The sequence below is a fragment of the Salmo salar genome, chromosome 26 (assembly GCF_965601325.2).
Source record: "Salmo salar chromosome 26, fSalSal1, whole genome shotgun sequence".
Taxonomy (NCBI): Eukaryota; Metazoa; Chordata; class Actinopteri; order Salmoniformes; family Salmonidae; genus Salmo; species Salmo salar.
In genome coordinates this window covers 6,041,682-6,061,130 of record NC_138316.1, presented here as the reverse complement: position 1 = coordinate 6,061,130, position 19,449 = coordinate 6,041,682, and the positions used below count along the sequence as shown (strand labels likewise).

The following is a 19,449-nucleotide window of genomic DNA, read 5'->3' as shown; positions in this document are numbered from 1 at the left end:
CTCCCCTGCACTGCACTGATGTTTGACTTAATGGCCAAATACATAGACCAAATGATAAGGCTTGGTTTAACAAATTAGAATTTGTTCAGGTGAAATTGACCATATTAATCTCCAAGGTGGGCATATTTTTTCCACATATCTCTCTTATTCACAGTCACCTACCTCTAACGGTTTGTGTGTATTCAATCTATTTACAAAATTACCCATGGATGTCCTTTCGCCATACGGGCACTGGTAAAAAGTTGTGCACTATAGATTATAAGTGCACTATATAGGGAATATGGTGCCATTTGGGACACATAAACTGGCTCCACTCGAACAAGCAGCAGGCCGGGATTGGCTGTTATCTCCATGCGCTCATGATTGGTGCCAGGGCCTTTTAATCACTGGGCTGGTCCAATGGAAGACAAAGGGTTGTAAGGGTGGAACCAATGATAGACGACGATGAGGAATGATTCATACTCAGTAAATGTTGGGCAGTGGAAGATGATGGCTCAGCCAATGAGATACTGCAAGGGGAGAGGGAATGAGGGCTGAACCAATAGCAAGCAACTTTATATTTGAAGGACCAACCTTTGCAGATGTTACAGCACCTGTTGTCAGGTAGGATCTGTTCCTTGAGGGTGCAGTTGAGGTCTGGACAGTTCTCTGTCACTCTCACCATCATCCCGTTCTGCAAACACAACCCAAATACACACATTCAAGCAAATAAATTCAATACAACTTTATTTGTCCCCTCAGGGGCAATTAACAATAGATTAGAATTAGCATGTTAGCGATAGGTTGTTTCCAATAATTACATGATGTCAACAAATTATTGACTTTCGTAGCATATGGAAAAGCACAGATGCAAAAGAGAAACCAGACCCTTTTTGAATATGACCAGGAAGTCAAATATAAAACATTTTCATATTAAATGTACAGTGTTATACTGTATGTAAGTTGGTTGTTTGAGTAAATTAGTGTGCTTGCATCCTTGTAGCAGAAGGATAATTATATTTTAGACTGATCCTCAACACTTGCAAAAACAGAAACAAACTACAGAATATAGGCACATTACCCACAACATGAATGTAAATGCATAGAGACAGGGATATATACAGATTCACAAAGAAAGGGAGAGAACGCAGGCTCTCGCCTCTATAAAACGGTATTCCTCATCCAGCAAAGGGCTTTCGAAATAAATAGCTACAAGTACAGTTACACGCGTCAATCTGTCTCAGTTTCCGCTCCTCCATGGTCCCTGTGTGCCTCTCAAAGTGTGAGGCATCGACTCAGACCCCTTAGACAACTCTCTCTTTCAAAGTTACTCCAAAGTCACCCCCTTCCAGGTGCGACACCAACTGTATCTGTGTCCCAAATGGCACCATATTCCCTATATAGTGCACTACTTTTGACCAGAACCCTATTGCCCCTGGTGAAAAGTAGTGCACTATTTTTTATTTATTCCGGATCCCGAATAGATGCTGCCAAGGCAATAAAACAATACATAACACACTACTCTACCATAACATATCTACAATACAAAATCAATAATACAGCAAAATAACAATATAAAAATTATGTGTATGTAGAGTGTGTGTGTTAGCATGTGTTTGAGAATGCAGTGTGTGTGCCTGTGCTGTGTGTGTGTCTCTTCACAGTCTGTGCTGTTTTGATTTTACTGCTTGACTGAGTTACATGATGTGGGCGATTGTCCTGGCTCGCAGTCGGCGTTCCAATTCATCCCAAAGGTGTTCAATGGGGTTGAGGTCAGAGTCCTTCCACACCGATCCCAACAAACCATTTCTGTATGGACCTCACATTGTGTACAGGAGGCATTGTCATGTTGAAACCGGAAAGGGCCTTCCACAAGTTGGAAGCCTCCGAAAATGCAGTGTTTCTATGTCAAACGGTTTTGTTATATTTCAGTCTTCTGAGATGTATATAAAGTGTAATAATGGGATGCAAACACAAAATGTAATACATTTGAACTCTATATTTGACATTTTTTAAAGTCTGTAACCATGTGTGTGAGGTGTATACTTTTGATTAAAAGTAGATTTGTTTAACTTTTTGAGGAAAGGGGGGCAGTATTGAGTAGCTTGGATGAAAAGCATGCCCAAAGTAAAATGCCTGCTACTCAGGCACAAAAGCTAGACTATGCATGTAATTAGTAGATTTGGATAGAAAACACTGAAGTTTCCAAAACTGTTTGAATGATGTCTGTGAGTATAACAGAACTCATATGGCAGGCAGAAACCTGAGAAAAATCCAACCAGGAAGTGGGAAATCTGAGGTTTGTAGTTTTTCAAGTGATTGCCTATCTAATACACAGTGTCTGTGGGGTCATATTGCACTTCCTAAGGCTTCCACTAGATGTCAACAGACCTTAGAACCTTGTTTCAGGCTTCTACTGTGAATGGGAAGAGAATAAGAGCTGATTTAATCATGTGTCTGGAAAACTTGCATGAGCTCAAACATGCGCATGGCCGTGAGAGCGAGCTGCATTTCCTTTCAATTCTAAAGACAATGGAATTGTCCGGTTGGAATATTATTGCAGATGTATGATAAAAACATCCTAAAGATTAATTCTATACATTGTTTGACATGTTTCTATGAACTGTAATGGAACAATTTTGACTTTTCTTCTGGACTAAACTCACGCGCTTAGTGAATTTGGAGTGCTGGACTAAATGTGTGCGAGGTATTTGGACAAATATGAACTTTATCGAACAAAACAAACATTTATAGTGGAACTGGGATTCCTGGGAGTGCATTCTGATGAAGATCATCAAAGGTAAGTGAATATTTATAATGTTATTTGTGACTTCTGTTGACTCCAAAATGGCGGGTATCTGTATGGCTTGCTTTGATATCCGAGCGCTGTACTCAGATTATTGCAAAGTTTGCTTTCGCCGTAAAGCTTTTTTGAAATCTGACACAGCGGTTGCATTAAGGAGAAGTTTATATATAATTCTGTGCATAACACTTGTATCTTTTATCAAAGTTTATGATGAGTATTTCTGTAAATTGATGTGCTCATTCACCGGGAGTTTTGGAGGCAAAACATTTCTGAACATTACACACCAATGTAAAATGGGGTTTTTGGATATAAATATGAACTTTATCGAGCAAAACATACATGTAACATGAAGTCCTATGAGTGCCATCTGATGAAGATCAAAGGTTAGTGATTCATTTTAGCTGTATTTCTGATTTCTGTGACGCCTCTCCTTGCTTGGAAAATGGCTGTGTGGTTTTTCTTGTCTAGGTGCTGTCCTAACATAATCTAATGCTATGCTGTCGCCGTAAAGCCTTTTTGAAATCGAAAAATGTGGTTCGATTAAAAAGTTGATTATCTTTAAAATGGTGTATAATACTTGTATGTGTGAGAAATTTGAATTATGAGATTTTTGTTGTTTTGAATTTGGCGCTCTGCTATTTCACTGGCTGTTGGCGAGGTGGGACGCTACCGTCCCATATGTCCTAGAGAGGTTTTAAGACTACCAAGAAACACTCTGTGGAACCCTGATTTAGCCCACTGCTGTAAAAGGTTATACAGCCACTACAAGCTTCAGCTAACTTAAGCGACTAATAGCTACAAATCAATGGGAGTGATAGAGGCAACTTTCTAAATGTAATGTCCAAATTTCCCATTTAAACTCTCTGTTTGCTGTAATTTGATAAAAGGATGTATGTACACCTACAGTACGAGTCAAAAGCTGGGACAGACCTACTCTTTCAATGATTTTTCTTTATTTTTGCTATTTTCTACACTGTAGAATAATAGTAAAGACATCAAACCCATGAAATAACACATACGGAATCATGTAGTAACCAAAGAAAGTGTTAAGCAAATCAAAATCTATTTTATATTTTTGATTCTTCAAAGTAGACATCCTTTGCCTTGATGACAGCTTTGCACCTGGAATATATTTAAATTAACATGGTGTTTCTTGTTAAAAGTGAATTTGTGGAATTTCTTTCCTTCTTAATGTGTTTTAGCCAATCAGTTGTGTTGTGACACGGTAGATGTGGTATACAGAAGATAGCCCTATTTGGTAAAAGACCAACTCAATATTATGGCAAGAACAGCTGAAAAAAAAGCAAAGAGAAACAACAGTCCATTACTTTAAGACATGAAGGTCAGTCAATCCGGAACATTCCAAGAACTTTGAAAGTTTCTTCAAGTGCAGTCGCAAAAACCATCAAGCGCTATAATGAAAGTCGCTCTCATGAGGATCGCCACAGGAAAGGAAGACCCAGACATACCTCTGCTGAAGAGGATAAGTTCATTAGTGTTAACTGCACCTCAGATTTCAGCCCAAATAAATGCTTCAGAGTTCAAGTAACAGACAAATCTCAACATAAATTGTTCAGAGGAGACTGCGTGAATCAGGGCTTCATGGTCGAATTGCTGCAAAGAAACCCCTACTAAAGGACACTGTCATGTTTTTGGCTATCATTAATGTGATGACAATTCTTTTATCAAATCAATTAACTATGTTTAATTACTCATGTAACAATTAACTCATCAGCAATCTTGGGGCACCATAATTAACCTTCCAAATATTTCCAACGGTCGCCCCAGTCGGGAGTTGTTTTATACACGTGATGTCAGAATGCGCTCAGTGTTTCAAAATGAGGTTATTACGCAACAGGACAGTTAAAGGATCCGCCCCTTTTTATTTATTTTTAGCCTAAAATGACATACCCAAATCTAACTGCCTGTAGCTTAGGCCCTGAAGCAAGGATATGCATATTCTTGGTACCAATTGAAAGGAAACACTTTGAAGTGTGTGGAAATGTGAAAAGAATGTAGGAGAAGATAACACAATAGATCTGGTAAAAGATAATACAAATAAAAAAACAACCGTTCTTTGTATTCTTTGGTACCATCATATTTGAAATGCAAGAGAAAGGCCATAATGTATTATTCCAGCCCAGGTGCAATTTAGATGTTGGCCAATAGATGGCAGCAGCGTATGTGCAACATTTTAGACTGATCCAATGAACCATTGTATTTCTGTTAAAAATTTTGTGTCAAGACTGCCCAAATGTGCCTCATTTGTTTATGAATAACTTTTTATGTTCAAAATTGTGCACTCTCCTCAAAACAATAGCATGGTATTCTTTCACTGTAATAGCTACTGTAAATTGGACAGTGCAGTTAGATAAACAAGAATTTAAGCTTTCTGACAATATCAGATATGTTACTTACAACCTCATGCTAATCACATTAGCCTACATTAGCTCAACCGTCCCGTGCAAGGGACACCGATCCCGAAGAAGTTTTAACACGCGCTGCCTTTTAATTATCTATAGGCTATGTTTCAACCTATACATTTCTAATTATTTTCGAACAAGTTGTATTTTCGAACAAGTTTGAATTGAGGTGTGTTCCGCCTCCTCATGAATTCAAATAGAATTAGTCCATTTCAGCATTGCGGACAATTAATGCTTGAGGCTTTATTGAGCTGGATAAACTTCTCTTTTCCAGTTGAACCCACTGCACTTCACTCATGTTTGCGCAGATGAAGTATGCATTTATTTGCAAGTCTTGCAAGAATTGGAACACTTTCTTGCTGGTGCACGCTTTGCCTTCCTTGTTGTTTTCCTTACACATAATAACTTTGGCCATGTGTGCGTTCCTATCAAAGTAAGTTCATTATTTTTTGTATATCATGTTGTCGTTTCTACTGACGGCACATACAGTATGTACACTACCCTTCAAAAGTTTGGGGTCACTTAGAAATGTCCTCGTTTTTGAAAGAAAAGCATTTTTTTGGTCCATTAAAATAACACCAAATTGATCAGAAATACAGTGGAGACATTGTTAATGTTGTAAATGACTACTGTAGCTGGAAACGGCAGATTTTTTTATGGAATATCTACATAGGCGTACAGAGGCCCATTATCAGCAACCATCTCTCCTGTGTTCCAATGGCACGTTGTGTTAGCCTTTTAAAATGATAAACTTGGATTAGCTAAGTGTTCATTAGAAAACCCTTTTGCAATTATTTTAGCACAGCTGAAAACTATTGTGTTTATTAAAGAAGCAATCAAACTGGCCTTCTTTAGACTTGTTGAGTATCTGGACCATCAGCATTTGTGGGTTCGATTACAGGCTCAAAATGGCCAGAAGCAATGAACTTCCTTCTGAAACTCGTCAGTCTATTCTTGTTCTGAGAAATGAAGGCAATTCCATGTAAGAAATTGCCAAAAAACTGAAGATCTCGTACAACGCTGTGTACTACTCACTTCACAGAACAAGGCAAACTGGCTCTATCCAGAATAGAAAGAGGAGTGTGAGGCCCAGGTGCACAAATGAGCAATAGAACAAGTACATTAGAGTGTCTAGTTTGAGAAACAGACGCCTCATAAGTCCTCAACTGGCAGCTTCATTAAATAGTACCCGCAAAATACCAGTCTCAAAGTACACAGTGAAGAGGCGACTCCGAGATGCTTGTGAAAAGGTTAATGAGTTACCATTTTCTGAATGAACTCAAAAGATAGAAATATCTCTTACATTTGAGCCATCAATCAATCATTAATTAATTAATTAATTAAACTTCTACCAGTCTCATTCTGAATGTTGCAAAATCCTTGGATACCTGCACGAACCCTAGCATAAATGATGAATCAGCGATATACAAAGTGGCTTAATGATTTATTTACTAGCTAACTAAATAATCAAAGAATTACACAAACACACAAACAATATAGTTATTGGTTACTAACACAATGCAATTCAAATCCCTAGTGGACTAAACCCGATATGATGGCTTGGTAGACAATGAAAAGGGGTGGGGACAGATAAAGAGCGGGAAAGACAGAATGGACCCACTACATACAGTGGGGGAAAAAAGTATTTAGTCAGCCACCAATTGTGCAAGTTCTCCCACTTAAAAAGATGAGAGAGGCCTGTAATTTTCATCATAGGTACACGTCAGCTATGACAGACAGAATGAGAGAGAAAAAAATCCAGAAAATCACATTGTAGGATTTTTAATGAATTTATTTGCAAATTATGGTGGAAAATAAGTATTTGGTCACCTACAAACAAGCAAGATTTCTGGCTCTCACAGACCTGTAACTTCTTCTTTAAGAGGCTCCTCTGTCCTCCACTCGTTACCTGTATTAATGGCACCTGTTTGAACTTGTTATCAGTATAAAAGACACCTGTCCACAACCTCAAACAGTCACACTCCAAACTCCACTATGGCCAAGACCAAAGAGCTGTCAAAGGACACCAGAAACAAAATTGTAGACCTGCACCAGGCTGGGAAGACTGAATCTGCAATAGGTAAGAAGCTTGGTTTGAAGAAATCAACTGTGGGAGCAATTATTAGGAAATGGAAGACATACAAGACCACTGATAATCTCCCTCGATCTGGGGCTCCACGCAAGATCTCACCCCGTGGGGAGATCACCCTAAAGTTTCTAAAACTGTTTGAATGGTGTCTGTGAGTATAACAGAACTCATATGGCAGGCCAAAACCTGAGAAGATTCCAAACAGGAAGTGCCCTCTGACCATTTCTTGGCCTTCTTTAGCCTCTTTATTGAAAAAAGAGGATCTCTGCTGTAACGTGACACTTTCTAAGGCTCCCATAGGCTCTCAGAAGGCGCCAGAACGTTGAATGATGACTTTGCAGTCCATGGCTGAAAAACAGTAGCGCATTTGGATAGTGGTCGATCTGAGAACAATGAGACGGGTGCACGTGAAGAGTCCATTTAACATTTTCAGTCTTTGAACGAAAACAACGACTCCCGGTCGGAATATTATCGCTATTTTACGATAAAAATCGCATAAAAAATTATTTTAAACAGCGTTTGACATGCTTCGAAGTACGGTAATGGAATATTTAGACATTTTTTTTGTCACGATACGCGCGTCAACCTTCGTTACCCTTCGGATAGTGTCTTGAACGCACGAACAAAACGCCGCTATTTGGATATAACTATGGATTATTTGGAACCAAACCAACATTTGTTGTTGAAGTAGAAGTCCTGGGAGTGCATTCCGACGAAGAACACCAAAGGTAATCCAATTTTTCTTATAGTAAATCTGAGTTTGGTGAGTACCAAACTTGGTGGGTGTCAAAATAGCTAGCCGAGCTATCTACTCAGAATATTGCAAAATGTGCTTTTACCGAAAAGCTATTTTAAAATCAGACACCGCGATTGCATAAAGGAGTTCTATATCTATAATTCTTAAAATAATTGTTATGTTTTTTGTGAACGTTTATCGTGAGTAATTTAGTAAATTCACCGGAAGTGTTCGGTGGGAATGCTAGTTCTGAACGTCACATGCTAATGTAAAAAGCTGTTTTTTGATATAAATATGAACTTGATTGAACAAAACATGCATGTATTGTATAACATAATGTCCTAGGAGTGTCATCTGATGAAGATCATCAAAGGTTAGTGCTGCATTTAGCTGTGGTTTTGGTTTTTGTGACATTATATGCTAGCTTGAAAAATGGGTGTCTGATTATTTCTGGCTGGGTACTCTCCTGACATAATCTAATGTTTTGTTTTCGTTGTAAAGCCTTTTTAAGCATTTATCTAGTTACAGCTCTATTGTTTGTACATTTACATTTTAGTCATTTAGCAGACGCTCTTATCCACAGCGACTTACAGTAGTGAATGCATACATTTCATACATTTTTTCCCCCCTGTACTGGTCCCCCGTGGGAATCAAACCCACAACCCTGGCGTTGCAAACACCATGCTCTACCAACTGAGCCACACGGGACCAGTTACATCACCAATTAGTAATGAATTCAACAGGATTGTTCTTTAAGTACCCACGGACAACTCCAACTGTTTGGAATACAGAAATATTGTTTAATTATTCAACCTTTTGATGTCACCATTTTGGCGGGAAGAATCTCCTTGTAACAAAAGGGTTTCTTTCCCCTCAATCCTGCCAAACGCAAAGTTTATACATAGTATTTACGACCGGCCATAAAACTGGTGGGGGAGAAAGAGAGGGGAGGGTGGGGGGGATCTGGTGCCTATGATCCTCACCCAAACAGGGCAAGTCATGACAACACCAATGAGAAGAAGAGACTTGCTTGGGCCAAGAAACACGAGCAATGGACATTAGACCGGTGGAAATATGTATTTTGGTCTGATGAGTCCAAATTTAAGATTTTTGGTTACAACTGCTGTGTCTTTGTGAGATGCAGAGTAGATAAACAGATAATCTCTGCGTGTGTGGTTCCCACCATGAAGCATGGAGGAGGAGGTGTGATGGTTTGGGGTTGCATTGATGGTGACACTGTCTGTGATTTATTTAGAATTCAAGGCACACTTAACCAGCATGGCTACCACAGCATTCTGCAGCGATACGCCATGCCATCTGGTTTGCACTTAGTGGGACTTTCATTTGTTTTTCAACAGGACAATGACTCAAAACATACCTCCAGGCTGTGTAAGGGCTATTTGACCAAGAAGGAGAGTGATGGAGTGCTGCATCAGATGACCTGGCCTCCAAAATCACCCGACCTCAACCCAATTGAGATGGATTGGGATGAGTTGGACTGCAAAGTGAAGAAAAAGCAGCCAACAAGTACTAAACATATGTGGGAACTCCAAGACTTTTGGAAAAGCATTCCTCATGAAGCTGGTTGACAGAATGCCAAGAGTGTGCAAAGCTGTCATTAAGGCAAAGCGTGGCTACTTTGAAGAGATTTGCTTAGCACATTTTTGGTAACTACATGATTCTATATGTGTTATTTCATAGTTTTGATGTCTTCACTATTATTCTACAATTTAGAAAATAGTACAAATAGGGGGAACAAAATGGCGCCGTAGAGAGAACACGGTGTTTCGGCGAGCTCACGCGGTATTCGTAAATTTATATTCTTACATTAATCACATTACTAATGTGATCGATGTTAAGATAAGAACGGTCCTGGAAGCAATAGCAGGCCATTCAGCTGAACTACAGAGGGTTGTCAAACGTGTTGATGAAGCGGAAGGAAGAATTGCTACTGTGGAAACTTCAACTACATCCATGGACACTAAGATAAAAGCACTTGAAGAAACAGGTGCGCGAAATGGCGGAGCACATTGACGACTTGGATAATCGAGGACGCAGATGCAATATCCGTGTTGTGGGACTCCCGGAAAATTCTGAAGGGACACGTTCAGTAAAAATGTTTGAGGAATGGATCCCTGGCTACCTACAAATGGACACTAAGGCTGGTCGTGTGAAGCTAGACAGAGCACATCGCTCTCAAGCACCGATACCCGGTCCCAATCAGCGCCCACGACCAGTGGTTATAGAGTTCCACAACTTTACCGACAAGCAGCGGGTCATGGATGCGGCTAGAAACATCGGTTCTGACGGTAGTCAACGTAAAGGTCCAAAGATCTCATTCTTCAATGATTATTCCACAGCGGTTGTACGAAGGCGCAAAGCGTTTGATGAGGTGAAGGCTCGACTCAAGAGAATGAAGATGCACTACGCACTGCTGTACCCGGCCACATTGAAGATTATGGTCAACGGATCGCCTAAAAAAACTCTACACATCTGAAGAGGCTGCTGCGTTTATTGACTCTCTTGGGTAAATAACCTTAAGCTGCACCTCCGCAGCATTGGATAACGTCTTATTTTATTTTGAATCTGATCATGAAACAGTGGTGTAAGTTCTCATGTGCTCCTGTTCAGTAATATTCGTATCGTTATTATTTTTCTTGCTAAAGTAACTGCCGCCGTAGCTCAGACTGAGATATGTGTGAACCGATATTGGTGCCCAGGCTTGGTTTTAGGTGGAAGAGCCTCAATCTTCTTCTATTGATTTTAATTTCCACATATATAAAGGATGAGGCTATTGAGTGGCAATGCGGACTTAAGAGTCTACATTGGAAAGTTGAAATCCCCTGCATGTTAGCTAGTGGGAAAACCCCCTTTTGGATCATTACATGTTTAATTTTTGGGTTTAGTATAGTTCGAGTTCAGGGTTCATATCATTTGTTTACGCTCAGTGAGATAGAGGAGAGTTCAACACATGGAAAAAGGTACCACCCCATTTTTACAGTAGGATTCAGTCTGGATATTGAATGGTCAAAGCGCAATGCCAGGTAACAGACTACGTGTATGTACATGGAACATTAGAGGGAGCCATAACCCCATTAAAAGGAAGAAGGTACTGTCCTTTTTGAAAAAAGAAAATATTGATATTGCCCTGTTACAAGAAACTCATTTGAATGATAAGGAGCATCTGAAATTACAACAAGGGGGGTTTGGTCAAGTGTTTTTCTCATCATTTACATCCAGAAGTAGAGGTGTAGCAATTCTTGTGAAAAAGAACCTACCACTTAAGGTCTTGAAGTGTGTGAAAGATAAATTGGGTCGCTTTGTTATAATTAATGGTACTTTACAAGGGCAGAGCATTTCCATAATGAATATTTACTTCCCCCCTGCCCACCCCCTTGACTTCCTCACTAAGGTATTTCTAGACTTTTCAGAATTAAACTCAGACACTGCAGTGGTTGGAGGAGATTTTAATTGTTTGTTGAACCCCCTTATTGATAAGCTTCCCAGTGGTATAGCCTCACTCTCTCCTCAAGCTAAGTCACTTACAGCTATTTGTGATGATCTGGGGTATGCTGATGTTTGGAGAGCTTTTCATCCCTCCAACAGAGAGTTCACTTTTTTCTCTGCACCTCATGGATGTCAGACTAGAATAGATTACTTTTTTATGCCCAGGACGTCGCTGCAGTCTGTTTTATCCGCTAGGATAGGAAGCATAGTCATATCTGATCATGCAGAGGTGATCCTGGACATAAAACTCAACGGGGCATTCAATCAGTCAAGACATTGGAGGTTGAATACAACCATTCTTAAAGACCATTCATTCACATCATATTTTATTACAGAGTTTAAAGCATTTTTCTCTATGAACTCTCAATCAACAGATAACCCCTCACTCCTTTGGGAAACCTGTAAGGCGTACGCCAGGGGTCTGATTATGTCATACGCAGCCACTAAGAGGCGGAAAAAGCGTGAAAAGCAAAAAACACTAGAGGGTGAATTAGGAACTAAAGAGAAGGATTACATTAAAACTCCCACTCCTGCCCTATTAAAGGAAATATCAGTCATTAGATCAACGTTGGACTCCCTCCTAACACAGGACGCTGAAAAGAAAATGAGATTTGTCAAGCAAAAGCTATATGAACATGGCGATAAGCCAGGAAAGTACTTGGCGTACCTAGCTAAAAAGAGAGCTGACTCACAGTCAATTGCGGCTATCACTGATTCTGATGGCAATCATTTATATGAAAATAAATTGATAAATGACTCATTTAAGAAATTTTATGCAAATCTTTATGCCTCAGAACTGCCAAACCCAAGTTAATGGAGAACTTATTTTCTAAGATTGAGCTCCCTACTATCTCCGAAGAACAGAGGTCTCTCCTTAATGCCCCTATTACTGAGGAAGAGATAATGTCCGCAATTAAGAATTTGCAAAATGGTAAGGCTCCAGGACCGGACGGGTTTTGTAGTGAGTTCTATAAAGAGTTCCATGGCCTGATCCTTGAGCCATTGCGTGATATGTTTAACCACTCATTTTCAAATGACCAGCTCCCCCAAACGCTGCGAGAAGCCAACATATCACTTATTCTCAAAAAGGGAAAATGTCCGGAGTCTTGTTCCTCGTACAGACCAATTTCCCTTCTGAATGTGGATAGAAAATTGCTTTCTAAAATTCTAGCCACAAGATTAGAGGACTCACTGCCACTAATTGTGAAAGGAGACCAAACTGGCTTCATTAAGGGACGTAGGTCATGTAACAATGTCAGACGGCTTCTTAATGTAATTGAAGTCTACCAACGAAGTGCTATGGATGGTCTTGTGCTCTCCCTAGATGCTGAGAAAGCATTTGATCGTGTGGAGTGGTCTTACCTATTCTTTGCTCTAAATAAATTTGGTCTGGGGGACAACTTTATAAAATGGGTGAAAGTTTTGTATGATGATCCTCAGGCTGCTGTCCTTACTAATGGACTATGGTCAAAAAGCTTCTCTATACACAGAGGTACCAGACAGGGCTGTTCTTTGTCCCCCCTCTTATTTGCACTTGTTATGGAACCACTGGCCGAGGCCATCAGGGTAATGCCTGCTATACAGGGGCTGCTCATTGGTGATGTTCACCATAAAATAAGCTTGTATGCTGATGATGTCCTGATATTCATTTCTAATCCCGAGACTTCAATCACATCTCTTATTAATATTATTGAGTTATTTAGCGAATTCTCAGGCTACAAGATTAACCTAACTAAATCAGAGGCTATGCCACTTGGTAACCTTCACTCTGTACCTAATACTTCTCCCCCCTTCCCTTTTAAATGGTCTCCCTCAGGTTTTACGTATCTGGGTATATTTGTAACTCCTAAATTCCAACAAATGTACAAAGCCAATTTTGTTCCCTTGTTCGACACAATAAGACAGGATCTGGAGCGCTGGAACTCTCTTCCGATTTCATGGTTGGGTAGAATATCCCTCTTGAAAATGAACATTTTACCTAGGCTACTTTACCCAATCCAAATGATCCCAGTATTACTCTCCAATAAGGTAATAAAGGATGTAAATGGATGGCTAAGTTCCTTTATATGGAGTAAACGCAAGCCAAGACTTAAGATGGCAATATTGCAGCTGCCAAGTTCTATGGGTGGCTTGGATCTGCCCAATATCAGGTTCTATCAGTGGTGTGCCCACCTATGTTATATTTCAGACTGGATCACAAACGATGACTCCTATTTGGTTAGACATTGAGACTTCTCTTTCAAAATACCCTTTACAGAATCTTTTGTTTTTCACAAGTTTCAAGTCTGTAAAAGATCACTGTAACAACCCCATTACACTCAAAGTATGGAGGTCTGTTCAACGTTTCCTGGGAAGGTCCAAACTAACCTCTGCTCTTACCCCAATTCTTAACAACCCAGATTTTGCCCCAGGGTTGCTGGATGCTGGCTTTAACGTTTGGCTTAATAAGGGCATACGCAGACTAAATGACTTATTTGCGGATAAGATTTTATTGTCATTTGAGCAGATGGCCGAGAAATATCAACTCCCAAAGCAGGACTTTTTCCGTTTCCTACAAGTAAGACATTATATTCTGATGAGCACCAACTTAATTGGCAACCCTGATATGTCTGTCATTGAAAGAATGCTTTTTTCCCCACAAAGGAAAATGTCTGTAAGTCTGTTTTATGATGCTTTAAGGTCCTTTTCCGCTGTCGACACACAGAGGGTGAAACAAGTGTGGGAGAAAGAACTGTCTGTTACTATTGACGAAGACATGTGGGAGGACATTTGGAAATATGCAAAAACAATATCTATATGTAATCGTACTAGAGCAATTCAATGAAGAATAATACACAGATTGCATATATCCCCAAATCGCAGACATGCTTTTAGCCCCTCTTCCTCCTCTCCTCAGTGTCTTAAATGTAAAACTGATACAGGCACCCTAACACATTGTTTATGGTCATGTACCAAAATACAAAGATATTGGTCTGGTGTTCTGCAAGAAATTGAAAAGATCCTAGGGGTCGATCTAGAATTGGACCCAGTTTCTCTACCGTTAGGTCTCCCTAGTAGGCATGTAACTTCTGTGGGTAAGAGGAGGCTTTACAACATCCTCACCTTCGCAGTGAGGAAAAACATACTTTTACAGTGGATTAGTGATAAGGTTCCCTCTATTAAAGATTGGCATAAGATACTATTTGAATGGGTGCCGCTGGAATATCTGACATGCACATTGCATTCTAAGACAGCTCAGTTCTACAAAGTATGGGAACCTTACCTAAATTACCTAGAACCTGAAGTATCAGCTATTATGCTGCAAGGATTCTCTTAGAATGGTGATCTATGTATTTCAGAATTACACTGTACGTTCCATGTGGGGAACTCAACTTCTTGGTTTAAACTGAGCTTTTTTAAAATATATTTTTTTATTATTATTTTTTTAATTCTTTTTTTTTCTGTTTCTGTTTGTTTAAAATGTATGTATGTATTGAGAGACGCAATGAGGGGGATGGGGTGTGAGAAGCGCTGAGCGGGGAGAGGAAAATGGTGTGTGTGTGCGTGTGTGTGTGTGTGTGTGTGTGTGTACGTGCGTGCATACATACGGATATGTGTAAGTGAGTGCTGTTTTTTTTTGCCTTGTCTATGTTGTTGTATCTCTTAATATGGGTGAAAATTGTGAAACTCCAATAAAAAAACTGTTACAAAAAAAATAAAAAAATAGTACAAATAAAGAAAACCCTTGAATGAGTAGGTGTTTCCAAACTTTTGACTGGTACTATATGTCATTGAACTGGGCAGTTCTCCCCTTTAACAACTATGATGGCAGATGATTGAGACTGTAATCTCTGTCTGAAGGAAAGCTACCTACAGAGCAGTAAATACCAATGTAAAGTCTAAAGGGGGCCTTAAAATCCTTTGCCTGTCTGCCTGGCTAGTCTCTTTGTAACCAATTACACCAGTAAAACACACTTTCCCTCTTAAAAGTGCCTTTTAAGATAAATGGCAGCACATAGAGAAGAGAGTCCTTTTTTCCCCTCAGCGGAATAATGACTTTAATTACAGTCTACCTCAATGCAATACGCTCTCTGTGCTGCCTGCTCCTTAAATTTAATCTGCGACCCAAATGGCAATGTATTCACAATAGTTCACTACTTTTGACCAGGGCCCATAGGATCCTGTAGAGGGATCGTATTGGGAGTCAGCCCTGTTCCTTAGATTTACCCCTCAGTCGCTTCAAACAGCCCTTTGTTTCTATATTAATAAATTATTCTCAATTACCCTCATATCTCACCCATGGATGAGAAATTAAAAAAAGAAAGATTGAACAGATTGTGTCTGGGCTCTGAGAACTAATAAAGCCAGTTGGATAACTAAATAACACAGAGATCAATCTACAGAACTGAGTTGTACAACTTCCTTGTCACAATACTAGTATCACAATAATATGATACTCGATTGAAGGAAGGAAAACAGGAAGCACACTCAACTCTTTGAAAACCTGCTTCATGTAAATATTTTGTGTGTAATAGCTTTGAATATATACAAATGGGACTCTGGGTTACACGTATTGTTGTTTGTGTCTTTGTTTCCAACATTAGGAACGTTTTCCTCAATACATGAAGTCTGCTTCATGCTTTGTTTCCTTGCCATGACTATCATGATACTTCACAATACTTCATAGTATCACGATACTTCACAATAGTTCTGAGTATCACAATAATGGTATCATGACAACCCTAATGTTGTTTGTTAGGGAGGGACGGATCTGTTGTTACCTTGCATTCTGTGCACCTCTTCGTTAGCAGACGCTGGCCCTCTGACAAAGTCTGGGCCATGTAGGTGCATTTTGCTGTGGGGACAAAGGAAAAGTACATTATCATTAGTGATATGTGAGTGTATATTCTGGTATGTCATGACTCTCCTGGAGGGGGGGGGGGGGGGGCTGGGCCAGTTTTGACACCTTAACACTCTGTCCTAAATTAGGCAGCAGAGGAATCTCCCTCTTGCTCTTCAGTATTGGTGAAGGAATGTCCCTTTGTCTACAGAAGACTTTTGCCACCAAAACTATAACGTCCAAAAATATATTAAGATGGGAATGTTAAGAATGGTCAGTGGGGATCTAAAGAATAATCATGTCACATTGTTTATTATTTTGTGATGTCATTAAGAATGGTATCAAGAAAATACTGTCACTCGGAAAGTGTACACATTCTATCTGTTAAGTTTACATCCAAATGTTGTATAAAATCTATGATTAAGGATGAAATATTTTTGTTAAGATATGAACATGATTTTAGTTTTCTAATGAGGTCATTGTTTTTCATATAACCTATGCACAGTGACTAGACATGCCCCGAATTAGGTCAGAGACCTTGTCAGCGTGATGGAACCATCTTTTCAACCAGAGTGCTTAAAAGGACTGGCTAAGAATTAACATATCAGACTAAAACATTGCAGGATTGCTACTGGCGTGTAAAGTGGTCGGGAGCTGAACCCTGAATAATTAATTTACACCAGTAAAGTGTGGAGTGTTAGCTACATGTTGGAAATGGTTAGAACTTAGTCTCAACACGAGGTGAAGATAACCTCACCTACCAGACCAGAAACAATGCCAGTCTGCAGCTGCGCGTGTAAAGTGATTTGGAACTTTGACCATCTACCCGAAGAAAGAAGGAGAATATCCCATCTCAGTCAAGCATCTGAGTATCTGCTCTGAAAACACTTCACAACAAGCCAGGACAACTAAGAAGAAGGACATTGTGACCTCTGGTGGACAACCAGGTCCTTACACCCATCGACCCTTTCCCATAAAAGGATTGATTGGTTTCAACAGAGACATACGACGAACAAAGACATCCACACGTAAATACATACATTACTTCTTATCCCAAAATGGGCAGTGGTTTGTGTGCAAAGTAAATGGTTACTGTGAGCATCGTTTCAAAATGTACGATAAGTATTCCCTTTGTCCCTGTCTCTCTCTCTTAACCCCTCTCCATCTAACCTCAAGCCGTCATATCTTGTCAGTCAACAAGGGATGTTTGTCTCATGTGAGTGTGTATGTGTATTCTGTGTTATTATTTAGTTGGTTAGTAAATAAATAATTAAACCAATTTTTGTTGTACTGAATAATCAGCAAAGGTGGAGGTTCTTGCAGATCCAAGAGTGTCACGACTGTTCAGAATGAGAACTGATGTGGGTAATGATTAATAAGTTACTGTTGTCGATATATTTATATCTTCTAGAGTTTAATTTGGGAGATGGTAACTCGTTAAACAACTTCTTCCATTGTGCTCCAAATTCCTAATGCGTTAATTGTTAGATGATTAATTTAATCGGGTAAAAATGAAACATAGCTAGTGGATTGAATAAATAACAGTCATCACATTAATGAAAGTAACGTCACAACATATTGGAGCCCCCGTGCAAGGAATCTAAGACAAAAGTAGGACTTGCTGTTGAATTCAGTCAATATGAATTGTGTATCAGATTACGTTATACACCATCAGAGCCGTAGCAGGATTAGTTGTTGGGTATGCGTTTTTCCATTTGAACAAGATTCTAGAAATATTCCCCTCCGGTCTTGTATACTGAGTAAGGATCAGTGTAGGTTGAATTATGGTAATACATTTCCAGGGTTAGGACATATGGGCCAGCCTATGACGGAAATATAAGAATATATATTTGTTTGACCAAAGCAAAATTATCTCTGTCTCTCGCGTTTCAGGAGCTTGAGTAGACCACAGCAAGTGTTTATTTATGTTACCACGTGTTCCGGTAACATCACTAGAAAAAACACCTATTGAGCTGAACACGAGACGTCGTTAGTAAACCCTGTTCCCGAATTGAAAGGGACCTGTTGTGCTTGAAAGTAACATACTTGTGGACAATGGCTAGTTCTGCATTTGATGCTAAGCTAACAAAGAAAGAGCAGTCATTCTCCTTTGTTCATTGCAAAATCCCACCTTCACAGGATTCCCATGTGATTTCAGCTTTCAGGGCGACACCCTGTGTCTTGGGCGATGGAAGTCTCGCCTCTGCTGAAATCCCTTGTGCGTTCAGCTTTCAGGGGCAAGTGGCCCCTTGTGGTAAAAAAATTATTATTCAACAACGTCAGGGCAAAACATCTTCTCACAATAGTTAAAACTGGTTGCACTTATGATATCCAGCCAATCTCAACTGATTCGATATTGTTGTCTCATTTAATTTAACAAGGAAGTTCATTTACCAAACATACCTTTTACCAGGTTGATCATTTAGATGAGGACCATTAATTTGTTCCAACCAATGAGACATTTTAAATGTTTCCACATTAACATAGATAAAGCAATGCTTTCAGGTTAATTAAAGTGTAATACCCAGATAGCCTATACAGGTATGATTCATCATTAACATTGATTCATCAATTAAATTTGCTTTTGCAAGTTCATTGAAGCCTCATTCCCACAGTACTGATCCAGTATTGATGGAAGTCCTGCCTTCGCGGGAATCCTGTGTGTTTTCAGCTTTCATGGGTAATGGACCCCTTGTGGTGAAGAATTGCCATATTTGTTTTGAAAAAAAAAGCCATTGTGAGGCCCAATGTCTTCTCACATTTGTTACAACTGGTTACACTTTAATAATATCCAACCAATCTCAACATTATTGTCTTATTCGATTTAACAAGGAAGTTAAATTGCCAAACAAACGTTTTACGAGGTTGATCATTTGGGTCCATCCAATGAGACGTATTAAATGTGTCAATCTTAACCTAGATACATCGATGCTTTCAGGTTAATTAAAGTTGAGGAAGGTTACTGGAATTTTGTAACCCTATCTAATATACTAATTAGGAAGGAATATGTGACGTTCAGATGATATTTATTGTTCAGATGATTCACTGTCTTTCCATGGTAATTCACAGATTGCAAAGGGTACTGAAAGA

The 19,449-nt window shown here is 39.4% G+C and overlaps 1 protein-coding gene across 1 annotated transcript in view; it reads right to left on the bottom strand.

Annotated features, from left to right (window-relative positions):
• LOC106587057 (protein kinase C-binding protein NELL1) overlaps positions 1 to 19,449 on the bottom strand; it is a 510,579-nt gene that overhangs the window by 317,456 nt on the left and 173,674 nt on the right. The window contains exons 10-11 of the mRNA XM_014174942.3: positions 16,301 to 16,374; positions 574 to 673 (exon numbers count right to left, since the gene is read on the bottom strand). Coding sequence (XP_014030417.3) covers positions 574 to 673; positions 16,301 to 16,374 — 174 coding nt within the window. The remainder of the gene's footprint in view (positions 1 to 573; positions 674 to 16,300; positions 16,375 to 19,449) is intronic.